The sequence below is a fragment of the Argopecten irradians genome, chromosome 4 (assembly GCF_041381155.1).
Source record: "Argopecten irradians isolate NY chromosome 4, Ai_NY, whole genome shotgun sequence".
NCBI classification, from domain to species: Eukaryota; Metazoa; Mollusca; class Bivalvia; order Pectinida; family Pectinidae; genus Argopecten; species Argopecten irradians.
The window spans coordinates 2,960,373-2,982,503 of record NC_091137.1 but is presented as its reverse complement, the minus strand read 5'-3'; the positions used below and the strand labels follow the sequence as shown (position 1 = coordinate 2,982,503).

The 22,131-nt window shown below is 34.7% G+C and overlaps 2 protein-coding genes across 4 annotated transcripts; one reads left to right on the top strand and one right to left on the bottom strand.

The window, feature by feature from the left end:
• Positions 1 to 10,640: 10,640 nt before the first annotated feature.
• On the bottom strand, positions 10,641 to 13,796 carry LOC138320375 (uncharacterized). Its single transcript, XM_069263301.1, has 2 exons — positions 13,318 to 13,796; positions 10,641 to 12,642 (listed from the first exon to the last, which is right to left on the bottom strand). Exons 1-2 carry the CDS (start codon positions 13,794 to 13,796, stop codon positions 12,534 to 12,536), a joined length of 588 nt encoding a protein of 195 aa, XP_069119402.1. The 3' UTR covers positions 10,641 to 12,533.
• Positions 13,797 to 13,831: 35 nt separating this feature from the next.
• LOC138320374 (ubiquinone biosynthesis protein COQ4 homolog, mitochondrial-like) lies at positions 13,832 to 20,618 on the top strand. Of its 3 annotated transcripts, none has more exons than XM_069263298.1 (6): positions 13,832 to 14,039; positions 16,305 to 16,460; positions 16,697 to 16,793; positions 17,731 to 17,833; positions 18,233 to 18,456; positions 19,090 to 20,618. In XM_069263298.1, the coding sequence occupies exons 1-6, from the start codon at positions 13,832 to 13,834 to the stop codon at positions 19,247 to 19,249; spliced, it is 948 nt and encodes a 315-aa protein (XP_069119399.1). In that variant the 3' UTR covers positions 19,250 to 20,618. The 3 variants fall into 3 exon arrangements, with proteins under 3 accessions (XP_069119399.1, XP_069119398.1, XP_069119401.1); XM_069263297.1 differs by having other exon boundaries at positions 16,290 to 16,460; XM_069263300.1 differs by lacking the exon at positions 13,832 to 14,039 and adding an exon at positions 14,072 to 14,977.
• The last annotated feature ends 1,513 nt before the right edge of the window (positions 20,619 to 22,131 follow it).

Below are 22,131 nucleotides of genomic sequence, written 5' to 3'. Positions count from 1 at the left end.
ATAGCGACGATTAAACCTATAACGACATGGCACAAATCTAAATAGTAGTATTTTATATGCATAATAGTATAATATTTAAGCATTAAATTGCCTTCTTGGGGGAGTTATTATTTTATATTTCCATTCTACATTGTACTTTCAGTTTCCCGTTTAATCTATGTTAAACCAGATGGGTAATATCTGGCTATGAACTCCAATCTGGTCAAGCGTATGAATATTTAACGTTTCCGCCGCGTCACTGAGAATGTATTCAATATATACTTACGCCTATACATAACTACGATGGCCGACAAGAGCCTGACAAAAAGATATGAAAAAACTGTAACGCTTTTTATCATAGTACAGTTTTTTCACATCTTTTTGTACCACGATATGGTACAAAAACATGTGAAAGTGCGGTACAGAAAGATTATAAACATTTCGAGAACATTCAGATTACATTCACATGTTTATGTACCAATAGCCGAAATGAGCCGGCAAAAAGGTGTGAAAGCTAATTTCTTTTCACATGTTTGTGTACCATTGATGGTACAAAAAGATGTGAAAGCATGGTACATAAACATGTGAAACGATTTACCTTTCACATCTTTCTGTACCATCGGTGGTACAAAAACATGTGAAAGCGTGGTACAAAAACATATGAAAGGGTCTGAGCTTTTACATCTTTTTGTCCCATCAGTGGTACAAAAACACGCGAAACTGTGGTACACAAAGATGTGAAAGGAGCATTGGAATGTTGTTATCAAACACCATGACCAAAGCTGACCCCGAATAACAGCGGTTTGATTAGGGCGTCACAACAAGCGTAAAATGTCGTTAATCACATCTGAGGACAAACAGAAACAAAGCTATATTGCTATTTTTCGGGTGTAACTTAGGGCCTACGATTGTTAAATAAAACCTGTAAGATGTGGACATTCCTATTAAATAGATAAATAAATGAAACATGTTTTCCAACATTAAAGTATCTGTTTGATTGTTTTGTGGTATTTTCCCGTGAAGCTGTATACAATCTAACTGTTGACAACTTTATCGGAAAGTCATTTGTCAAACTCGGTAACCTTTGAGTCTCTCGCCTTTTACATGTTTCTGTACCATGGCTGTTTTCGGCCGCTGTTTTGGTACAGAAAGAGTGACTGCTCACATAAATACTGCTTTCACATCTTTGAGTACCATGCTTTCATATGTTTTTGTACCATTCATGGTACACAAACATGTGAAAAAACTGTACCATGATAAAAAGCGTTACAGTTTTTTCATATCTTTTTGCCAGGCTCTTGTCGGCCATCGTACATAACGGTTAAATAATTTCAGAAGTGGTTTTAAAGTTGTGCAGTCTATGAAATCTAATAGCATTATCGTGTTGACAAAATCACTTGTATTAAATCAAAGTGCCAAGGCCACTCATAGATGCTGTGAATGAAGGACTCAAACAAAGGAATAAAGAAATTGGTTTTTCATTTAAATATTGAATTTAGTATACTAATTAAGTGTGCATTGTTGAATTTTCATCACCTCTTCAAAGACAAAAAAATCAAAAGTTAACATAGCCGTATCTTCATATCCACTCGGAAAAATATAACATTAGAAATATTACGATTTCCGGAAATATTTTGGTTTCCTTTTCAGAAAATAACATGGGTTGCTTTGACGACTTTTAACTAATAAATCATGGTCAGATACTTTTGCCAAATAAAAGGTACATTATTTCGTTACGTATAAAACTCAGATTTATTTTAAATTCACAAGAACGCTAGTCGGTAACATCAAAAAAGCTTCATGTAATGCATCGGACTTTAGCAAGTCTTCGTAAGATGTGTGATGTTTGTGATGTGTGGTTCCACACTGTGTGTGTAGAGTGTAATGAGGAGGAAGAGAATTTCATTTGTAATGCATGTTAAATCTGGATAATTTATTAGCAGCTATAAGTGTGTATACATAAATGCAGATGTCAAAATATAATATACTTGCTGAAAAAATAAAACTTGTTTCAATGATTTTGAATTTCAAATACATGCATTATCTTAATCACCTATCTTAGCAAATATTTGATGATGTATGATTTAGTATTTCCTAAAAGAAAAAACTTTTGTAGATGTCATGTACATGTAGCTGTGGTTTAAACATGAAGAAAAGTGAAAAAATTATAATAACACATTGTTACAAACCACAAAGTTTTTTGTTGTTCATTAATATACCTGGTAAACCTTAATCTTTGTTTGTTTGTTGTTTATTGATATGTCAAGCTCTTTTGATTGTTTGAATGATGCATCCTTGTTCCGGTTTACCGTTATAATCGATCCGTGATCAAGGTCAATCCGTGGTCCGCTTTTTTGCCGAAATGCTCGAACGTCGGTGAAGACACCCCAAAGGAGCATGGGATGGATCACAGGCGTCTGCATCTGGTTTCGGTAAAACTTGGTTTTACCAGTATTGGTATCGCAATTCCGGAACTAGCTTTTTACCCCCCCCCCCCCCCCCCCCCGGCTGGTGTCGTGAAGAATAAACTGAATAACCACACATTTGTGGTATATGTAGTTGTAATTTGACCCAGATACAATATAAACTAGTTTAGAATCATTCTGTAAACTTATTCAGCAGCATCAATATTATTTAAGTGGATTGCGAAGAAAATAAGAAAATATAGTGAACTGCATTTCATTATTAACTAAATAATATTCACTAGACAAGTAACAGATACACGTGGTGTCGTGGTAAGTTCTGAGCTTTCAATGCTGACGGCCCGGGTTCAACCCTTATCGTCGGCAGATTGTTTTTATTTTTTTTTAATTTCATATTTTTATTTATTGTTAATTCACCATGCTTGAAAATATTCTTTTATTTTGTCTTTATATTTATTTTTGTTTTATTTTATTTTTATTTTCCAAAAGTTTATTCCAAACATAGACATGTATAGCATATACACTAAATTACGAACATCCCACTATTACGGCCACTTATTTTCAGTTCCGATTTTTTTTCTCTTCAGAAATACAATCACACCGCTATTCCGTTTTACGACCAATTTTCATAGTCCCAACGACCACTAAATTAACACTAATTGACCCTTTGATTATGACCACAGGCACATGTGACTTCACACCTCGCTGTGCCTCACCTTCCCGCACGCAGCAACCCGTGAACAACTACCCGCAGGTACATCAGTCAGTCTTTTGTTTCCGTCGACCTAATTATCAGATTATCTACCTGTACTAGGAGAGTGTTAATCGCCATCATTTGCATACTTGTGACTGGCAGTTGACGTGATCGAAACCACAAGTAATGCAACGTTCTTTCGATAGCCCTGGTGGCGAAATCGAACGATTTAGGCAGTTCTTTCTCATACGTGTAACGCCAATGGAATTAAAATTCTTTAATGTATGAGATATATTGATCTTATTTCAGATATTTATGCAGTACCGTACGTCAATCATCTCATTTCAATAGATGTGTCATCTATTTTGTTACGGTAAACAATCGGTGTTTTGCATTGGTTAAAAGTACGCTTGACTATTGCACAGTAATCTTTTCAAACACTTTACCGATTGTGATCGTAAGTTAATACTTGACCAATCATTGCACATGGCGGGATAATTAAAATCGATTTACGTAAATATTAATAATAATTTACACAGATCAATACCAATTTTAAAACACATAGATTCTCATTTACCTCAGGTGATACTATGTGATAATTAAACCAGAGACATAGATAATTTAATAACTATCTAAATCTCTGATTAAACTAACGATATGTATTTGAATTATAATTAAAACATAATAGAAAGTAATGTCTAGAAAAAGTATTTTCATTTAGATTGTCAACAATTACTTCAGTGAAATTCAGTTTAAGATTTAAATAAGCACACACCATTAACTGTATTTAAAGACAAAAATATGTTTATGCTCTAGAAATAAATGGTATAGTCATTATATGTCCCTAATTTATCAAACTTTAAAAAATATTTGTAAATTATTGGTTTTGATTAGATACGCATGCATTAAAATATGATATGATTAAGATTCTAATGGCCGACAAAACTAATTAATCAAATATAGTATTTTGCAAATTTATCTTAACCAAAATATATCAAACTGGTTTTTCCCCACACGTACATGTACATACTCAGCATGCTATGTTATGTTTCTTATGTTTTTTTTTTATATAAATGTAATGTATATGTCATGTCAAGTTTATGTTGATGTCCCATGTATTTGTAAATGTGTTAAATGCAAAAAATTGAACAAAAAATAAAAAAAATATATATATATATATACATTTATATATACATGTATATTGCATTTTTCATAAAATTTCAATTTTGAAACAAAAATACAGTACATACCGGGTATATTATGTACCGGTCAGCTAGGATACAGAGTTTCTGTTCTTGATCGTCATGATCATAGAAGAAACCTGGTCCACCTCAGAATTAAGACCACCTCGCTATTAAGACCACTTTTACTCAGACCACTGGGTGGTTTTAATAGATAGGTTTTAATGTAAATACTGTTATACATATTCTCAACACATGTTATGTAATGTTTCTGGCGTCCCTTGCTCATACACATTTTCATTTACAGAGGTTCGGAGCGGTAGGGAGCTGGGTTTTCGAGAAAAATATTTCAAACATTAAAGGATAGATAACCACCCCATATATACCATCTCTTCGTATCTGTAGCAGTGTGCAGCCAAGCGTGAAGGTGTGATACATTGATCATGACCACATCAAAACAATAAGCAGTGATCTAGAGTTGGCTGTTCTATTGTTTAGAGGATTAAGTGTCATTTTATAACGAAATCTTATCGTTTGGTTGTTTATGCAAATTAAATGAAAAAAATCGGAGGTGTTTAAAATATAAATGAAATTGTAATACATGTACGTACTATTCTGTACTAGGCAAATGTACTTATATAATTTGTAACACAATGTTTTTTTCAGAGTAGATTATCATGTCAAAGTAAAATTGCTGAGTGAATCTGCTATAATATATATTGAAACCACTGAAGCTTATAATTTTCGTTACTGTAAAGGAAATTTTAGAAATATCAACCCATTTCAAATGATTCGACTGAACTAATTAAGTCTTCCCATCTTCTCCTCCCGGTAGGAGTATGTTATTTTTTCATTACATTGTACAGATCAATATGAAATGTTTAATGTAAGTAGGAAACAAATTTGACATATTTCAGAGTCAGCCTAATTCAGGTATTCTCTGATAGCAGATAATAAAACCGTGATATTCCACAAAATTAGTACTAATCTGATAGATTTGTATCAATTCATCAAAACAGTAAAAAGTAAGCGTGTCACTATCCTTCATTAAATCATATACTACAATTATGTTTTTCTTGAACCAAGACTTATAAGAACAGTTTTTCTACCAATATTTATATTTCAAAGTAAATTATCATGTTCAAGCCTTATGAAAACAGTTTTGGAACCAATAGTCAAATTTCAAAGTAAATTATCATGTCAAAGTAAAATTTCTGAGTGAATTTGCGATCCGAATTTTGGACCTATCCTTGCTCCAAATTTTGCTGAACAACTTTCCATAATGTTTAATAAGAAGATATTTACAAATTGTAGTTAGAAAAGGACACTGATGACAATATCTGTCATTTAGGTAACTCGTGCCGTTACCGTTTGTTAGAATATATGTTGTAATGTACTACAAACTTGATAGACATAGAGAAAAAATATTAACATGTTTTGACAAAAAACATCCTTCGTGCCATTTACATGTCGTTTAGTTAATTAACTCAGGTTATTTAGTTTTATAGTTAATATATATACATTCATGTACTTGAAACTTGATAAAGCATATACCGGTAAACAGCTGATAGCTGACAGAGATTTTTTTCTCTCTTTCCCTCTCTTTCCCCTCATTCTCCCTGATATGTTGCCAAAGTAGTATTAGTGAAGTTATGAAGCATGAAAGTCATCCTTTATGACAATATACGTTAGTTATATATGTTACACGGTCTGACAACCATTAAATTTTGTACTTATAGATAGTATGGTGTTCTTAAACTTGTTAGATACATTTTTGTTAAAAAGGAAATCCTTGATGTCATTCATATTAGTCATTAAAGGTCAAATACGTTAACATGTTATACATATCACTACACCAATGGGAGTTACAGGAGAATTATGATCGTATAAATTCCCTTTTTGGTTGGTTACGTTATATAGTGTCAGTCCCAAGCAAATGGAAATATTGCTTATTTCTTAGATCTAATCATCTGTTAGCACGTTATGATTTAGCATTAGGTCATTACGTCATGACGTCGTTCATAACGACGTAACCATACATGTTATACATATCACTACACCAACGGGAGTTATAGGAGAATTATGATCTCATAAATTCCCTTTTTTGTTGGTAAGGTTATATAGTGTCATTCCCGAGCAAATGGAAATATATATATATATAATTACTGTTGGTTAGACATTCTGTCAAAGTCCCTCTAATCAAACCCGATCAGATATATGGCGTATTTCGATCATTTTCGATACCAAGACAACAGTTCAGTCACGGGCGTTTTTTTTCTATAGATATTTGCCTCTCACCTTATAACATATGAAGAGAAAAATATCTATAGACCCAAACGCAGCAAGTTATAGAACTGAGATAGTAGTTTTATGTGGTTCACCTTTGTCTAGCAATGTATCCAAATAGGGTATTCCATGGAAACATGTATAGTGATTCTTGATCCTCTTTGATATTCCATGGAAACATGTATAGTGTATCTTGATCCCCTTTGATATTCCATGGAAACATGTAAGTGTATCTTGATCCTTGATATTCCAGAAACATTAGTGTATCTTGATCCTCTTTGATGATTCCATGGAAACATGTATAGTGTATCTTGATCCTCTTTGATATATTCCATGGAAACATGTATAGTGTATATCTTGATCCCCTTTGATATTCCATGGAAACATGTATGTGTATCTTGATCCCTTTGATATTCCATGGAAACATGTATAGTGTATCTTGATCCTCTTTGATATTCCATGGAAACATGTATAGTGTATCTTGATCCCTTTGATATTCCATGGAAACATGTATAGTGTATCTTGATCCTCTTTGATTTCACATGGTATATGGAAACATGTATAGTGTATCTTGATCCTTGATTTATCTCTTTGTTATCCCTTTGATATTCCATGGAAACATGTATAGTGTATCTTGATCCTCTTTGATATTGATCCTCTTTGATATTCCATGGAAACATGTATAGTGTATCTTGATCCTCTTTGATATTGATCCTCTTTGATATTCCATGGAAACATGTATAGTGTATCTTGATCCTCTTTGATATTCCATGGAAACATGTATAGTGTATCTTGATCCCTTTGATATTCCATGGAAACATGTATAGTGTATCTTGATCCTCTTTGATATTCCATGGAAACATGTATAGTGTATCTTGATCCTCTTTGATATTCCATGGAAACATGTATAGTGTATCTTGATCCCCTTTGATATTCCATGGAAACATGTATAGTGTATCTTGATCCTCTTTGATATTCCATGGAAACATGTATAGTGTATCTTGATCCTCTTTGATATTCCATGGAAATGATATGATCTTGATCCTAAACATGTATAGTGTATCTTGATCCTCTTTGATATTCCATGGAAACATGTATAGTGTATCTTGATCCTCTTTGATCTTCCATGGAAACATGTATAGTGTATCTTGATCCTCTTTGATATTGATCCTCTTTGATATTCCATGGAAACATGTATAGTGTATCTTGATCCTCTTTGATATTCCATGGAAACATGTATAGTGTATCTTGATCCCCTTTGATATTCCATGAAACATGTATAGTGTATCTTGATCCCCTTTGATATTCCATGGAAACATGTATAGTGTATCTTGATCCCCTTTGATATTCCATGGAAACATGTATAGTGTATCTTGATCCCCTTTGATATTCCATGGAAACATGTATAGTGTATCTTGATCCTCTTTGATATTCCATGGAAACATGTATAGTGTATCTTGATCCTCTTTGATATTCCATGGAAACATGTATAGTGTATCTTGATCCTCTTTGATATTCCATGGAAACATGTATAGTGTATCTTGATCCTCTTTGATATTCCATGGAAACATGTATAGTGTATCTTGATCCTCTTTGATATTCCATGGAAACATGTATAGTGTATCTTGATCCTCTTTGATATTCCATGGAAACATGTATAGTGTATCTTGATCCTCTTTGATATTCCATGGAAACATGTATAGTGTATCTTGATCCTCTTTGATATTCCATGGAAACATGTATAGTGTATCTTGATCCTCTTTGATATTTCCATGGAAACATGTATAGTGTATCTTGATCCTCTTTGATATTCATCATGGAAACATGTATAGTGTATCTTGATCCTCTTTGTGATACTCTTTTCTGATATTCCATGGAAACATGTATAGTGTATCTTGATCCTCTTTGATCTTCCATGGAAACATGTAAAGTGTATCTTGATCCCCTTTGATATTCCATGGAAACATGTATAGTGTATCTTGATCCTCTTTGATATTGATCTTGTCCCTTGATATTCCATGGAAACATGTATAGTGTATCTTGATCCTCTTTGATATTCCATGAAACATGTATAGTGTATCTTGATCCTCTTTGATATTCCATGGAAACATGTATAGTGTATCTTGATCCTCTTTGATATTCCATGGAAACATGTATAGTGTATCTTGATCCTCTTTGATATTCCATGGAAACATGTATAGTGTATCTTGATCCTCTTTGATATTCCATGGAAACATGTATAGTGTATCTTGATCCCCTTTGATATTCCATGAAACATGTATATAGTGTATCTTGATCCCTCTTTGATATTCCATGGAAACATGTATAGTGTATCTTGATCCCCTTTGATATTCCATGGAAACATGTATAGTGTATCTTGATCCTCTTTGATATTCCATGGAAACATGTATAGTGTATCTTGATCCCCTTTGATATTCCATGGAAACATGTATAGTGTATCTTGATCCTCTTTGATATTCCATGGAAACATGTATAGTGTATCTTGATCCTCTTTGATATTCCATGGAAACATGTATAGTGTATCTTGATCCTCTTTGATATTCCATGGAAACATGTATAGTGTATCTTGATCCTCTTTGATATTCCATGGAAACATGTATAGTGTATCTTGATCCCCTTTGATATTCCATGGAAACATGTATATAGTGTATCTTGATCCTCTTTGATATTCCATGGAAACATGTATAGTGTATCTTGATCCTCTTTGATATTCCATGGAAACATGTATAGTGTATCTTGATCCCCTTTGATATTCCATGGAAACATGTATAGTGTATCTTGATCCCCTTTGATATTCCATGGAAACATGTATAGTGTATCTTGATCCTCTTTGATATTCCATGGAAACATGTATCAGTCAGTGGCGTATCTTGATCCCCTTTGATATTTCCATGGAAACATGTATAGTGTATCTTGATCCCCTTTGATATTCCATGGAAACATGTATAGTGTATCTTGATCCTCTTTGATATTCCATGGAAACATGTATAGTGTATCTTGATCCCCTTTGATATTCCATGGAAACATGTATAGTGTATCTTGATCCTCTTTGATATTCCATGGAAACATGTATAGTGTATCTTGATCCCCTTTGATATTCCATGGAAACATGTATAGTGTATCTTGATCCTCTTTGATATTCCATGGAAACATGTATAGTGTATCTTGATCCCCTTTGATATTCCATGGAAACATGTATAGTGTATCTTGATCCCCTTTGATATTCCATGGAAACATGTATAGTGTATCTTGATCCCTTTGATATTCCATGGAAACATGTATAGTGTATTTGTGTATCTTGATCCTCTTTTGATATTCCATGGAAACATGTAAAGTGTATCTTGTCCCTCTCTAATATTCTTGAACCTTCTCGGATATTCCACAGAAACATGTATAGTGTATCTTGAACCCTCTCTGATATTCCATGGAAACATGTATAATGTATCTTGAACCATCTCTGATATTCCGTGGAAACATGTATAGTGTATCTTGACGCCCTCTGATATTCCATGGATACATGTATAGTGTATCAAGAAAAGAACCCTCTCTGATATTCCATGGAAACATTTATAGTGTATCTTGAACCCTCTCTGATATTCCGTGGAAACATGGATATCTTGACCCTCTCTGATATTCCATGGAAACATGTATAATGTATCTTGAACCCTCTCTGATATTCTTAGGAAACATGTAAGTGTATCTTGACCCTCTCTGATATTCCATGGAAACATGTAAGTGTATCTTGAACCCTCTCTGATATTCCGTGGAAACATGTAAGTGTATCTTGACCCTCTCTGATATTCCATGGAAACATGTAAGTGTATCTTGACCCTCTCTGATATTCTAAGGAAACATGTATATGGTGTATCTTGACCCTCTCTGATATTCTAAGGAAACATGTAAGTGTATCTTGACCCGCTCTGATATTCCATGGAAACATGTTTAGTGTATCTTTATCCTCTTTGGTATCACCGCAAATAGACTGATTTTTTCCCTTCTATTTAAAGTAAAATATACTAGTTTGCATTTCAGTATCCTTATAGAGAAGGAGGAAAACTTAAATCTCAGAGTCCTAAATTTAATCTCATCTCCGATTTTAACTTCTACGATAATGTATTGGCATATTATTGATATCAATATACAAAGTTTTTTCATGTCTTTAGAAGCTATTATATCAGTATTTATATCACAGGAACTTAATCATACATATATTAGGGTACTTTTTAGGTCACACTGTCCGTCGTCGTGCGCCGTCTGCCGTGCGTAGCTTTTCACTCAAACAATTTCTTTTCAACAACCGAAACGCCCAGGGTACTGATATTCGGTATGAAGCATGCTGGGATAAAGGGCTATCAATTTTGTTCAAATGAATAACCTTGACCTTCATTAAAAGTCAAAGGGGTCAAATAGGCTAAAATCTTTAAACAACTTCTTCTCAAGAACCAAAAGGCCCAGGATACTCATATTGGGCCTGCAGCATGCTGGATTAAATGGCTACCAAATTTGTTCAAATGAATGACCTTGACCTTCATTCACAGTCACAGGAGTCAAATAGGCGAAAATCTTTAAAGGACTTCTTCTCAAGAACAAGAAGGCCCAGGGTACTGAAAATTGGCATGTAGCAAGTTGGGATGAAGGGCTACCAAGTTTGTTCAAATGAATTACCTTGACTTTTATTCAATGTAACAGGGGTCAAATCGGCTAAAATCTTTAAACGACTTCTTCTTAAGAACAAAACGTCCCAGAATACTCATATTACGCCTGCAGCATGCTGGGATGAATGGCTATAAAGTTTGTTTAAATGAACGACCTTGACCTTCATTCAAGGTCACAGGGGTCAAATAGGGTAAAATCTTTAAACAACTTCTTTTCAAGAACCGAAAGGTCTAGGATGCTCATATTGGGCCTGCAACATGCTGGGATAAAGGGCTATCAGGTTTGTTCAAATGAATGACATTGGCCTTTATTCAAGGTCACAGAGGTCAAATAGTCTAAAATCTTCAAACGACTGCTTGAGAATAACTAGGAGGCCTAGAGACCTGATATTGGGCCTATGACATGCTGGGATGAAGAGCTACCAAGTTTTTTCAAATGAATGACCTTGACTTTCATTCAAGATCACAGGGGTCAAAATGGCTAGAATCTTTAAGTGACTTCTTGTGAATAACTAAGAGGCAAAGAGACCTGCAATTGGGTCTGTGACATGCTGGGATGAAGGGCTACCAAGTTTGTTCAAATGAATAACCTTGATCTTCAATCAAGGTCACAGCCTGGGTTCAAAGAAGCTAAAATCTTTAAACGACTATGTTGTATTGTGCTAATAGTCAGATGACCGTTAATAATTTGTCAATATTGAATTATTCATAAATAACATTTAATGAAATAGAGTACCTGTAATTCACATCAACTCTGGAAATTATATATTATGTTGTTGTACTCTCAAACAGCTATATTTGCTCCCTTGAATATACATTTTTTTTTAAATTTATATAAAAACATATAACTTCATTTATTTTACAACGATTATGAAACAGGTTATACAACTTATGAAAATCACTTTCGATGGCCCAGATGAAAGTGCACAAGAGGTCTTAGAGTGGAAGGAAACCGGGGTGCCAGCAGAAAACCAACATGGTGGGATATGACTCCTGACCTTTTCACGTCCGTACCGGTTATCGAACTCCAGCTGACTATACATGTAGGTGGCTTAATCACTACACCATCCGATCATCCTATGACCTACATTTTTTTACACAAGTAGGTGATTTTTTTTCATATCCTGCATACAAAAAATCTAGATAAAGAACCTATCACAGATTAACATACAAAATAGAAAAGTTTCTAATGTGATTACGTATAATTTAATTTAAATATATATCTATATTGTCCTTTCTAAAATGTCATGACCATTATAAACAGAATTTATTGATCAAAATTATTATTAGTGAATTATTTGTCTCTTTTCTCTATATCTGATGATGTGACTTCTAAGGAACTGCCATCAGCCGAAAACCTCTTCACATGTTCTCCTTTCTCTGCCAATATTTCTTCTATGTTCCTGCAGAAATGAAACAGAGATGAACTGTAAAATTATAATATGTTTAATACCTGAAAGATTAAAGAAATACAATGTAGTACAAACCAGTAATTTCAATCAATCGTGTGTATATTTACTATGAAGGAGGAAATTATTGTTGTTTCTAGTCCGGGTAAAAAACAAAAAGTAATTCCCACGTTTGAAATAGCGATTGTCATATTATATATAATGGGTTCGCAGAAAGGGAAATACGCTTAAATAATATATTGTAAAACACACATTATATCTTATTGAGCAGTTTTAGCTCTACATGAAGAGTAAGACGTACATGAAATTTACAAAATTGCTGATGGCTGTCTAATATTTCACCCAAAAGGTAAATGGTTTATTTCTTTTATATTTTAAACAGTTCTCGTTCAAATCATGTGTATCTATGCATACGTTTATAGTCAAACATATCCCCATATTCATTTTACATGTCATTTTCATTTTGATATACAAGATTAAATAAGACAGTACAGTAGTACGTTTTGTAGATGCGCGTGTACATTTTGTATACAAAATAACAAAATATCTGCTGTACATGTTAAATATGATGTACAGTAGAGTAGTACAAAATATCTAATGTAAATCAACATGCAGTATATGAACTTCATTAAGGAACATGCTACTCAGTTTGTGACAAATTTTACTTACTTTTTACCAACATCCTCAAACCAACCAAGATTGTCAGCAAGAAGATGATGATTATTACATCCCGAACATGTCACTATAACAACCCCTCTTTCATAAGAATGTTTTGAGAAAGTGTGCTGCATTCGTGTTCCACACACTTTACACGTATATTTTATCATGAGTTTCCCTTGTATCTGTCCTACAGTAGAGCTGTTAGATTTAATATTTTTAACTTTGTTGTCGTTGTCTTTCCAATGTATACAACTGGTTGACAATTGCCGAATTTGTGATGAAGCTGTCCGAAGAGATGGGTAAACATGTCTCGTACCAAGAAGTATTTTCTGATGCAATTTGATTAATTTGTCGGTCGTTTCTTTACAGTCATCACACACTGATTTTATCGAGTTTGTTAACAAATTACGTCCTCGGGAGGCACGTGATAATGTATCGATATCACAAACATGGTCTATGCGTCTGAAACGCTGCATAAATCGAGACATTATCGTAACAACAACGGGAACAACAACACCTTTTCATGAAAACGCACGTGCCGTTTCCTGTTCCGGTTCTGTGCGCGTGGGCCCGAGTGCGCATTACCAAATCCAAGATGTCTGCGCCCATGATTTCCCAAATACGCAGACTGACATACGCGAAAATTCGTCATTTTCGGCATTTAAACAGAGAAAATTACAGAATATTGCCAAAGCAGTTCAACAGAAACTACGAGAAGACAGTTGACCAAGGTGACAAGATCTTGTTCTTGTTTGTAAATCACAAAAGCAAGTTTTTTTACTTGTCTAAGCCCATAAGTCAACAGTCCTGCATTTGAGTTACAGACTACAGAGTAACAGTTACCACTTTGGATAATTAATAATTTACCGATACACAGGCCATTGAAATGACATGAAGTGTCTTAAAATATGTTTTATAAAAAAGGCGTACAAATTTTTACATGACACTTTTGCTTACATCATGCACATATACATGTAGGCGTTACATTTAGTATGTGTAAATGTACGTACTACCAACATAAAGACTATGCATTAAGTTGAATAATATGAATTTAAGGCAAAGCCTCAGAAGAGCGCAGCTACATGTAAATGATTATAACATCATAACTTTATATTGTCCATATTTTTCTACGAGATTAACAATAAAATATTTCACTGACATGCACATACTATCGATAGTTAGAAAGAATTCAAAATAATCCAAATGGAATAGTTCAATATACTTCAATCTTGTTTTTATCAGATGCAGATGCTATAAAAAATATGCGCGAATCTGTGCCGTCATCTTTGGCGTCAGGTTTTGTGACGTCACTGCTGACGGTGTCGTGCGCTTGAGAACATACACAGTATATATTGGACCATGCAGTACATTTATTGCGTTATATGTAAATTAAAACTATTACAGTAATTTGAAAACGTATACTGATAACACATTTAGTCTGGTACAGAAATTTCAAATCTCATCGTGCTGATAACGAGAATTAAAACATGGCTGCCTACATGGAGGCGCGAGACTTTTCCTGCGGGACACAATTTCAAAGTCCAAGGGGTACTGGATGTATTGGAATCTATATGCTCACACACGTGTTTTGGTTAGTAGAGCCACGCAGAGAGCTGCGCTCTTATGAAGATCGAAATGTTGCATTCGGCCTCAGACATCAGTTTGGTCCGTGAGTTTAATATAACATATGTTCTCTATAAATGTTTTTAATATGACTGAAGGAAAGACAGGTTGGGCACATGTAAATTTATTGCTATTATAGCGATATATAGCTATAATAGCTATTTATAGCTATACAAAACTAGCGAAAAACAACATTTCTGGGTATAAAAAATGTTTCCGCTTAAAACCGATACACGAAACTTGCAGGGAATGTGTATAAGGATAACTTGAACACTATGCAACAACTTTTCATTCAAAACAATAGAACAATAATTAACTTAATTAGCTTAATTATACCTCATCAAAACTGCTTTCAATAGGTTTGAATGATCATTATAAACAACCACTGCAAGTTTCAGGAGTCAGTTTTGAGCGGAAACATTTTTATCTTCAAAAGTGTTGTTTATCGTCAGTTTTGCATAATTATAAATAGCTGTTATAGCTATATATTGCTATAATAGCAATTAATTTACATGTGCCCAACCTGAAAGACCTTAAATGGCGCAGCCAGATGTTTCAGTACCAATTGATAATACAATACAATGTTAAAAAGTGCAATTTATGGAAGTAACAGAGCCGAATTTTCTGTTTATTTCTTTATTTCATATATTCACACTCTAGCCTTGTCCAAAAACCCTCATTTAAGAAGGAAACCCCAATTAGAGATAGAAGAAATTGTATTTCTGTAATGGATCTTTTGTATTTGGTCAGCTGATTATATTGGAAGGTGGTCTAAACCACTTGAACTCTTGCAAATTAAGAGCAATAGCACTGAGCTTCTACCAGATGAACATTTGAACCGGTCAACTAGATAATGAGCTTACTTCAAAGCATCATATTCATGGTAATTACCCATGATTCCCCTTCCCATAGGTATGAAAAATACTCTATCTTTCCTCCCTAAGCAAATTTGAGAAGAAAGAAATATTATTTTCATAACAGATATTCCATTTTCAAATACATATATCCTTTTTTGTGTAAGTGCATACCTGAATACAATATATAATGAATATTTCCTGACCTTTGGCATTGGCAGTGGGATATTAAAATGGGCCATTTGTAGGTAGTCGTTTTGACCTTCATCAAATAAAAAAACTTTCAGTGCTTAAGGACAAAATTAAAAATAAAACAATTATATATTAAAGCATAAAAAAAATTGAAATCTTCTATTGAACCATAGGTATTTAGCACGCTGATAAGTCAAAGACCCACTATAGACTAATATATAGAGATATTAGTCTATAGTGGGTCTTTGACTTATCAGCGTGCTAAATACGTATGATTGAACTTTGTTTTTTACTCCACCACTTCAATCTTAGATATTTGCAATGCAGATGTGAACTCTTGGTCTGATGAAGAAACAACTGGTGAACATCATGAGGATGGTGTCAGAGAGAACTACCCAGGACATATTCCCACGACGACTTTCCAGAAGGTTCTCCTCACCGTAGGATCTGCTGCCATGTGTTTATACAACCCGTCACGTGATGGTGGGTCAGCCATTTCTATAAAAGTTCACTTTTAACTGTGATCTTATTTTTGTTTTTGATCTTTTTAATAATCAATTGGTCAAAAAAATCCTTCGGCATACTTTCTTGAGCCGACCAAAAGTAAACCTATTTTTATTCATGTTTAGGTATATACTCAGTTATTCGAACTTGGCACAGAAATGCAGATAAAGTAGTATATATCTCTACTGATTCCACAGTCATTGTTTGATTTGTAGACATGGTAGCTACACTAGGAGAAGTTAGTGGTGCTTTGGCCATCAGGAAAATGAAAGAGAAGATGGAAGAAGATCCAGTAGGAAGGCTCATCTTAGAGTAGGTTTACATCAGTTGATTGATGTTCTGTGGTGTATTCATAATGATGTCCTCCAAACAAAGTGGGGGAACATCTTGTTTTTGCTAGTGTAAAAAAACACCAATATTGATTCATAGTATAGTTATGAAGGGTCGATCATAGCCTTGTATTAGGTATGTACATTTTAGGAGACCCTGAATTCATTGCAATACCCCAGTATACCAGTTAACCACGGCAGCCCTAATAATTTCGCCCTAATAATTTCTCCCAAGATGTTCATAAACTGTCTGTGCAACTCCATTCTTGATTTGTTGCAAGTGGGGAGGGGGAGGAGGGTGTGTCATTTTGGGGAATATGTAATGGTGTTCTTTACAATTAGTACTTGTTTTGTCTTGCATTGGAGATATGGGATACCTCAGCCCTATAGTAGTATGCATTTGAAATTCCTGATCAACATTTACTTGAAAACCATTGGGCAATAATCTTCCAATTGTAAGCAACTTGGTATACAAGGACTCTTTAAGAATCTGAATTTCATCGTTATAATATTTAATGGATCTAGAAATCACTGCTGTGTTTAATCACTTCAACTTTCTAGTCTTTATGTTTTACACTTTGTAATGAAAAGTACAGCTATATTAGGTGGATTATATTGGTGATTTTATGACTGATGCTCAGAGCGTTCCATTTTATTATATGTAGCTGGATGAGGTTTGATCCCCAGCACACATACGACAATGTCATAGCCCCCAGGTCACCTACCCAATCATTTGAGTTTTCTTTGGGTACTCCGGGTTTCCACCCATTCTAAGACCCCTCACATGCTTACATCTGGGCCATCAAAAGTCATTTGTATAAGTTGTAAAACATCTTTAACTTACAATCACTGATTATTTGCAAAAGTATTCTAACTTAACACATTTTGAAACGTAACTATGTGTGTCTATATTTTCCCAGAGAACAGCCGGTCATCAACACTGACACTGTGTCAATAGAATACCTGGGCAGCCTTCCTGAGGGAACATTTGGAAAGGAGTACTGGAAATTTCTCAGTAAAAATGTAAGTATACATAAATTTACCTTTTAATGTTAGTAATTGATGGTTGTTTGACAGACAAACAAATTTGATATGTTCCAATGAACTGGATACTAATTTGCCTGAGTTTTGAAGACAAGTTAATGTATTCTGTCTTTGTATATTCCAGAGTTAGCTCCCTTGTGGGTAGGTAGGCATCCATTGTGACCTCATTATTTTTGTGAGTGAAACTTGTGTCATTTCTCTGAAAAGTATAACATTATGCTCACAAACACATGACGTCCTAATCAATATGTACCAACAAGGGCAGATAACTCTGTAATATACAAGTACAGAATAGATATGACATAAATTACAAACACAGCTGTAATAAATTACTGTCATCAATGTTTTGAGGAACTACTTTTGTGCTATTCTGTGCAGGGATTTTCGCCTGATTCCCGTCTTCCTATCCAGTTTGTCGACGATCCAGACCTGATGTATGTGATGTTGAGGTATAGACAGACCCACGACCTGTACCATGCTGTGTTGGGCATGAAGCCAAACATGTTGGGAGAAGTTGCCGTGAAGTGGGTAGAGGCTTTCCAAACTGGACTACCAATGTGTGCTCTAGGGGCTGTGTTCGGTCCACTCCGACTCGGCCCGGTGTAAGTACCAGTACAATTGCGGGGACAGGAAGTGACTTTAATTTGTGTTCAGTTGTCCTCTAACCTTTCATACATTGTTTCTTCTGAGCTATAACTGTTACTTCAATTCCTATTACTAGAACTCATACATTAGTTATGACTTTCTCTAGATTATTCAGTACATTTATTTGAGGTCACTCAGAATCTTACCCAAGGACACCATAAATATCCATCTCAAACCATAAGTTAATCATCCTTCTAACTTTGACTCTACCTAGAGAGATATCTCACCACAAGTGTGGATATTTCTTTCAAGAGGATATTTTCATCTCTCGGTAATAGTATACAGTTGTTGACTGGGAGTGAGGGCAACAGATGATTTATCGAACCTGAAGAAAACTATTATCCAAGGCTGAGGGCAACAGTTTGTGTAAGGGTCCAAAAAATCATCTGTTGCCTGAAAAACCCAGTCAATAACTGTTATGTTATACCCCATTGTGACATCACTGCAGTCCAAAAGCACATTTTAACAGTCAATATAAACTTGACAGAACAGTTCATTTATTGGCATTTTTGTCTATAGATTTTATATAGAAAATATTTATAGGAGTGAACAATAGGCTATGCTAACATTATATGAACATTTTTTTTCAGCCATCAGAAAAGACACCTAGAAACTTACCTCCCTTGGGCCATACGGACAGGAAGGGATGCCAAGTTCCTCATGGCGGTGTATTGGGAAAAGGAATGGGAGAAAGACTTGGATCAGCTTAGGACAGAACTCAATATTGAGCCTCCTCCTGTCTTAAACTGATTACTGCCACTTCTAAGACGACTGGAACAAGACTTGAATCAACTAAGGACAAAACTCATTACTGAGTGGCCTCCTGTCCTCAAATGATACTGCCGTAGTGGACATAGAAATTCCTGGATCAAATGGCACTGTAGGACATAATGGTAGGAGTAATACTTGGATCATGGGGTACTTGGTTACCTCATATCACTAGAATATTTCGGGGCGATTTATTTTCTGTCAAAATTGTTTCTAAAACGAAATAAAGGTAATGACAATGAATGTGATTGCCCTGAATTTCCATGTTGATCATTTTGTAATAGGTGTGTGTCCACCCTGTTTTTGAGGAGTCCTAAGATGGGAGTCAAGGTGTGAGACTTCTGCTAACTCGGCATGCTATACGTTATGTGTTTTGATGTTGGTTAGGGTGTGTGCGATTATCTGCTAACTCAGCATGCTATATGTTATGTGTTTTGATGTTGGTTAGGGTGTGTGCGAGTATCTGCTAACTCGGCATGCTATATGTAATGTGTTTTGATGTTGGTTAGGGCGTGTGCGAGTATCTGCTAACTCAGCATGCTATATGTTATGTGTTTTGATGTTGGTTAGGGCGTGCGCGAGTATCTGCTAACTCAGCATGCTATATGTAATGTGTTTTGATGTTGGTTAGGCCTAAAAAAATATATGTATGTTTCGGGTACCCCTACCTACCCTATTTTTTCTTCCGACCCTAGCTATTTTATCACACTTTTTCAAAACCAAAATGTTGAGTATGAAGTTTTCAACCTAGATTTTTACGCATGCTTTAAGTTTATCCAGATAAAGTTCAATTACGAATATGGTAATGAGAAATAAAAGACTTCTAGCCAGCCTAAAACCTGAAAGACAACTGACATGTATTATTAAATTACTTTTTAATGTAGTTATAAAGCCACTTGACCCCTCCCTAACCCCTCCTAAAAAAATAAAATTAAAAAATAAAATTTAAAAAAATCCCGACCGACCTACCCTATTTTTTTCATTCATGTAACCTGAAACACACATGCAATTTTTTTTGGCCTTAGGGTGTGTGCGAGTATGTGTGTGAGATAGAAATTTAATCTATACACTGGATTTCCTGTTACATTTGTTTCTTATGTCCCATGTATTGTAAATATGTTATATGAAAAAAAAAATTTTAATTATTAAAAGAAGATGTGAGAACTTGTTTTACTTGTAGTCAATGAAATTTACTTCATTATGTAGTATAACACTCGACAATTTTTATAAAAGACAAATGTTTTCAGGAAAGTTTGCATGTTGCGTGGAGAAGAATCACTTATTTATTTCTGCATCATTTGTATGATAATCATAACTGTGTTAAGTTTAAAATAAACAAATCAGAAAGTTACATTCTCTAGCATTTTCATTGCTTTAATTGTGTAAATAATTCCATTTGTCACACACACATATATGTACTCTAGTATCTAACATGTATGTGGTGTGAATTGAGATGGTAACGGGCAATCAGCTTTGTCTATCTGAACTGTCTTTTCAAAGATTGGAGAAAACTTGGCCAATCAGCACTGCACCCTACCTAATTGGGTGTCCCACTGAAGCAGACTGACGAGTCGCCCTATTCCTGGAGTTTTAAACAGGAACAGAAACTATACAAATGTTAGCCCCCCATCTGTTTAGACTCTTAATAAAACCGAGGACAGAATGAAAGGTCAAAAGTAAAGTTAATTCTCATTGGTGTCAAAGGAGATAGGATAATAAAGCGTTTGTGTGCAGGAGTTATGTCCCTTAGACTCTTATCACAATTTTAGTACGACTAGAATGGTATTCATATGTAAATGTGAGGATAACTTATAGTTAGCATGGAATTTATAGGTCATCTCTAAGAATCAGGATTACCTATATTCATCAGGTAATGTCCATCGTCGTACACTGTGGGTAAAATCTTTAAACAACTTCTTGACAACAATTAAGAGCCCTAGATATTGGGCTTTTAGAAATGCTGAGCTACACTTTTTAACAATTTACAGTGTACTTCAGTTCTACTATACCTGTACATTGTATGTTGTATTTTCTAATTCATAGTCAGATTACCAGGCCCATTGGGAATTTTGTAATTTTCGCTTGACAGTCTAATGGTCTTTTTTGAAAAATGCTAAATTTAAAACATATATTAGGCTTAAGGGCCTTAACGGTCATCTAGCAACCATTGCATTTGTTAAATAGGAAAAGAATTACATACAGGTTTTAGCTCGCCTGGCCCGAATGAAGGGCTGGTGATAATGAGCTTATGTTGTGGCGCGGCGTCCATTGTCCACCCTTCGGAGAGTGGGATAGAATTTGTTTAAATATCTTGGCTCTAATCCCACTGGGGACAGGAGGGATGGGGCTGAATGGGGCAAATACAGATCAATCCTTCACTCTCTACTAGTCATACAGTTCAACCTTAATTGTATACAAATTTGGCCAGAAGGGGCAGAGCCTAATAGGGAAAAAGAAAAAAATAGTCAGAGTTGGGCCTGTTAGATTTTTTTTTTTTTTTTTTTAAATCATTAGGAAATAAACTCATAGTCTGTACTCAAAACATTGCTTAATATTAGTTTAACATACATGTACCAGGTGAGCAATAAAGGCCAGGCCTCTTATTCAAGATGCTGATTTTGGCAGCCATCTTTGATTTGAGAAAAAGTTTAAAATGTGTTTTCAAGATGGCGGCTGTTGGTAAAAATAACCATTGGTCAGGACCATGTCAGAAATCATTTCAGGCAAGTTTCAGATAATTAACCACACTGGTAGAATTTGTCAAAGAATTTCAAAATGTGCTTTAAAGATGGCGCCAGTTTTGGAATCCGGATTGGCCCGAAAAATAACACTTAGTCGTGATATGTCAGGATCATTTCAGGTAA

Coding starts and splice junctions, on each gene's coding strand:
- LOC138320375 (XM_069263301.1), bottom strand. CDS start 13,796: ATGTCTCGATTTATGCAGCGTTTCAGACGCATAGACCATGTTTGTGAT. Junction 12,643..13,317: donor TTTGAGGATGTTGGTAAAAA/GTAAGTAAAATT, acceptor TCATTTCTGCAG/GAACATAGAAGAAATATTGG.
- LOC138320374 (XM_069263297.1), top strand. CDS start 13,832: ATGAAAACGCACGTGCCGTTTCCTGTTCCGGTTCTGTGCGCGTGGGCC. Junction 14,040..16,289: donor CGAGAAGACAGTTGACCAAG/GTGACAAGATCT, acceptor CTTCAATCTTAG/ATATTTGCAATGCAGATGTG. Junction 17,834..18,232: donor GGAAATTTCTCAGTAAAAAT/GTAAGTATACAT, acceptor TATTCTGTGCAG/GGATTTTCGCCTGATTCCCG.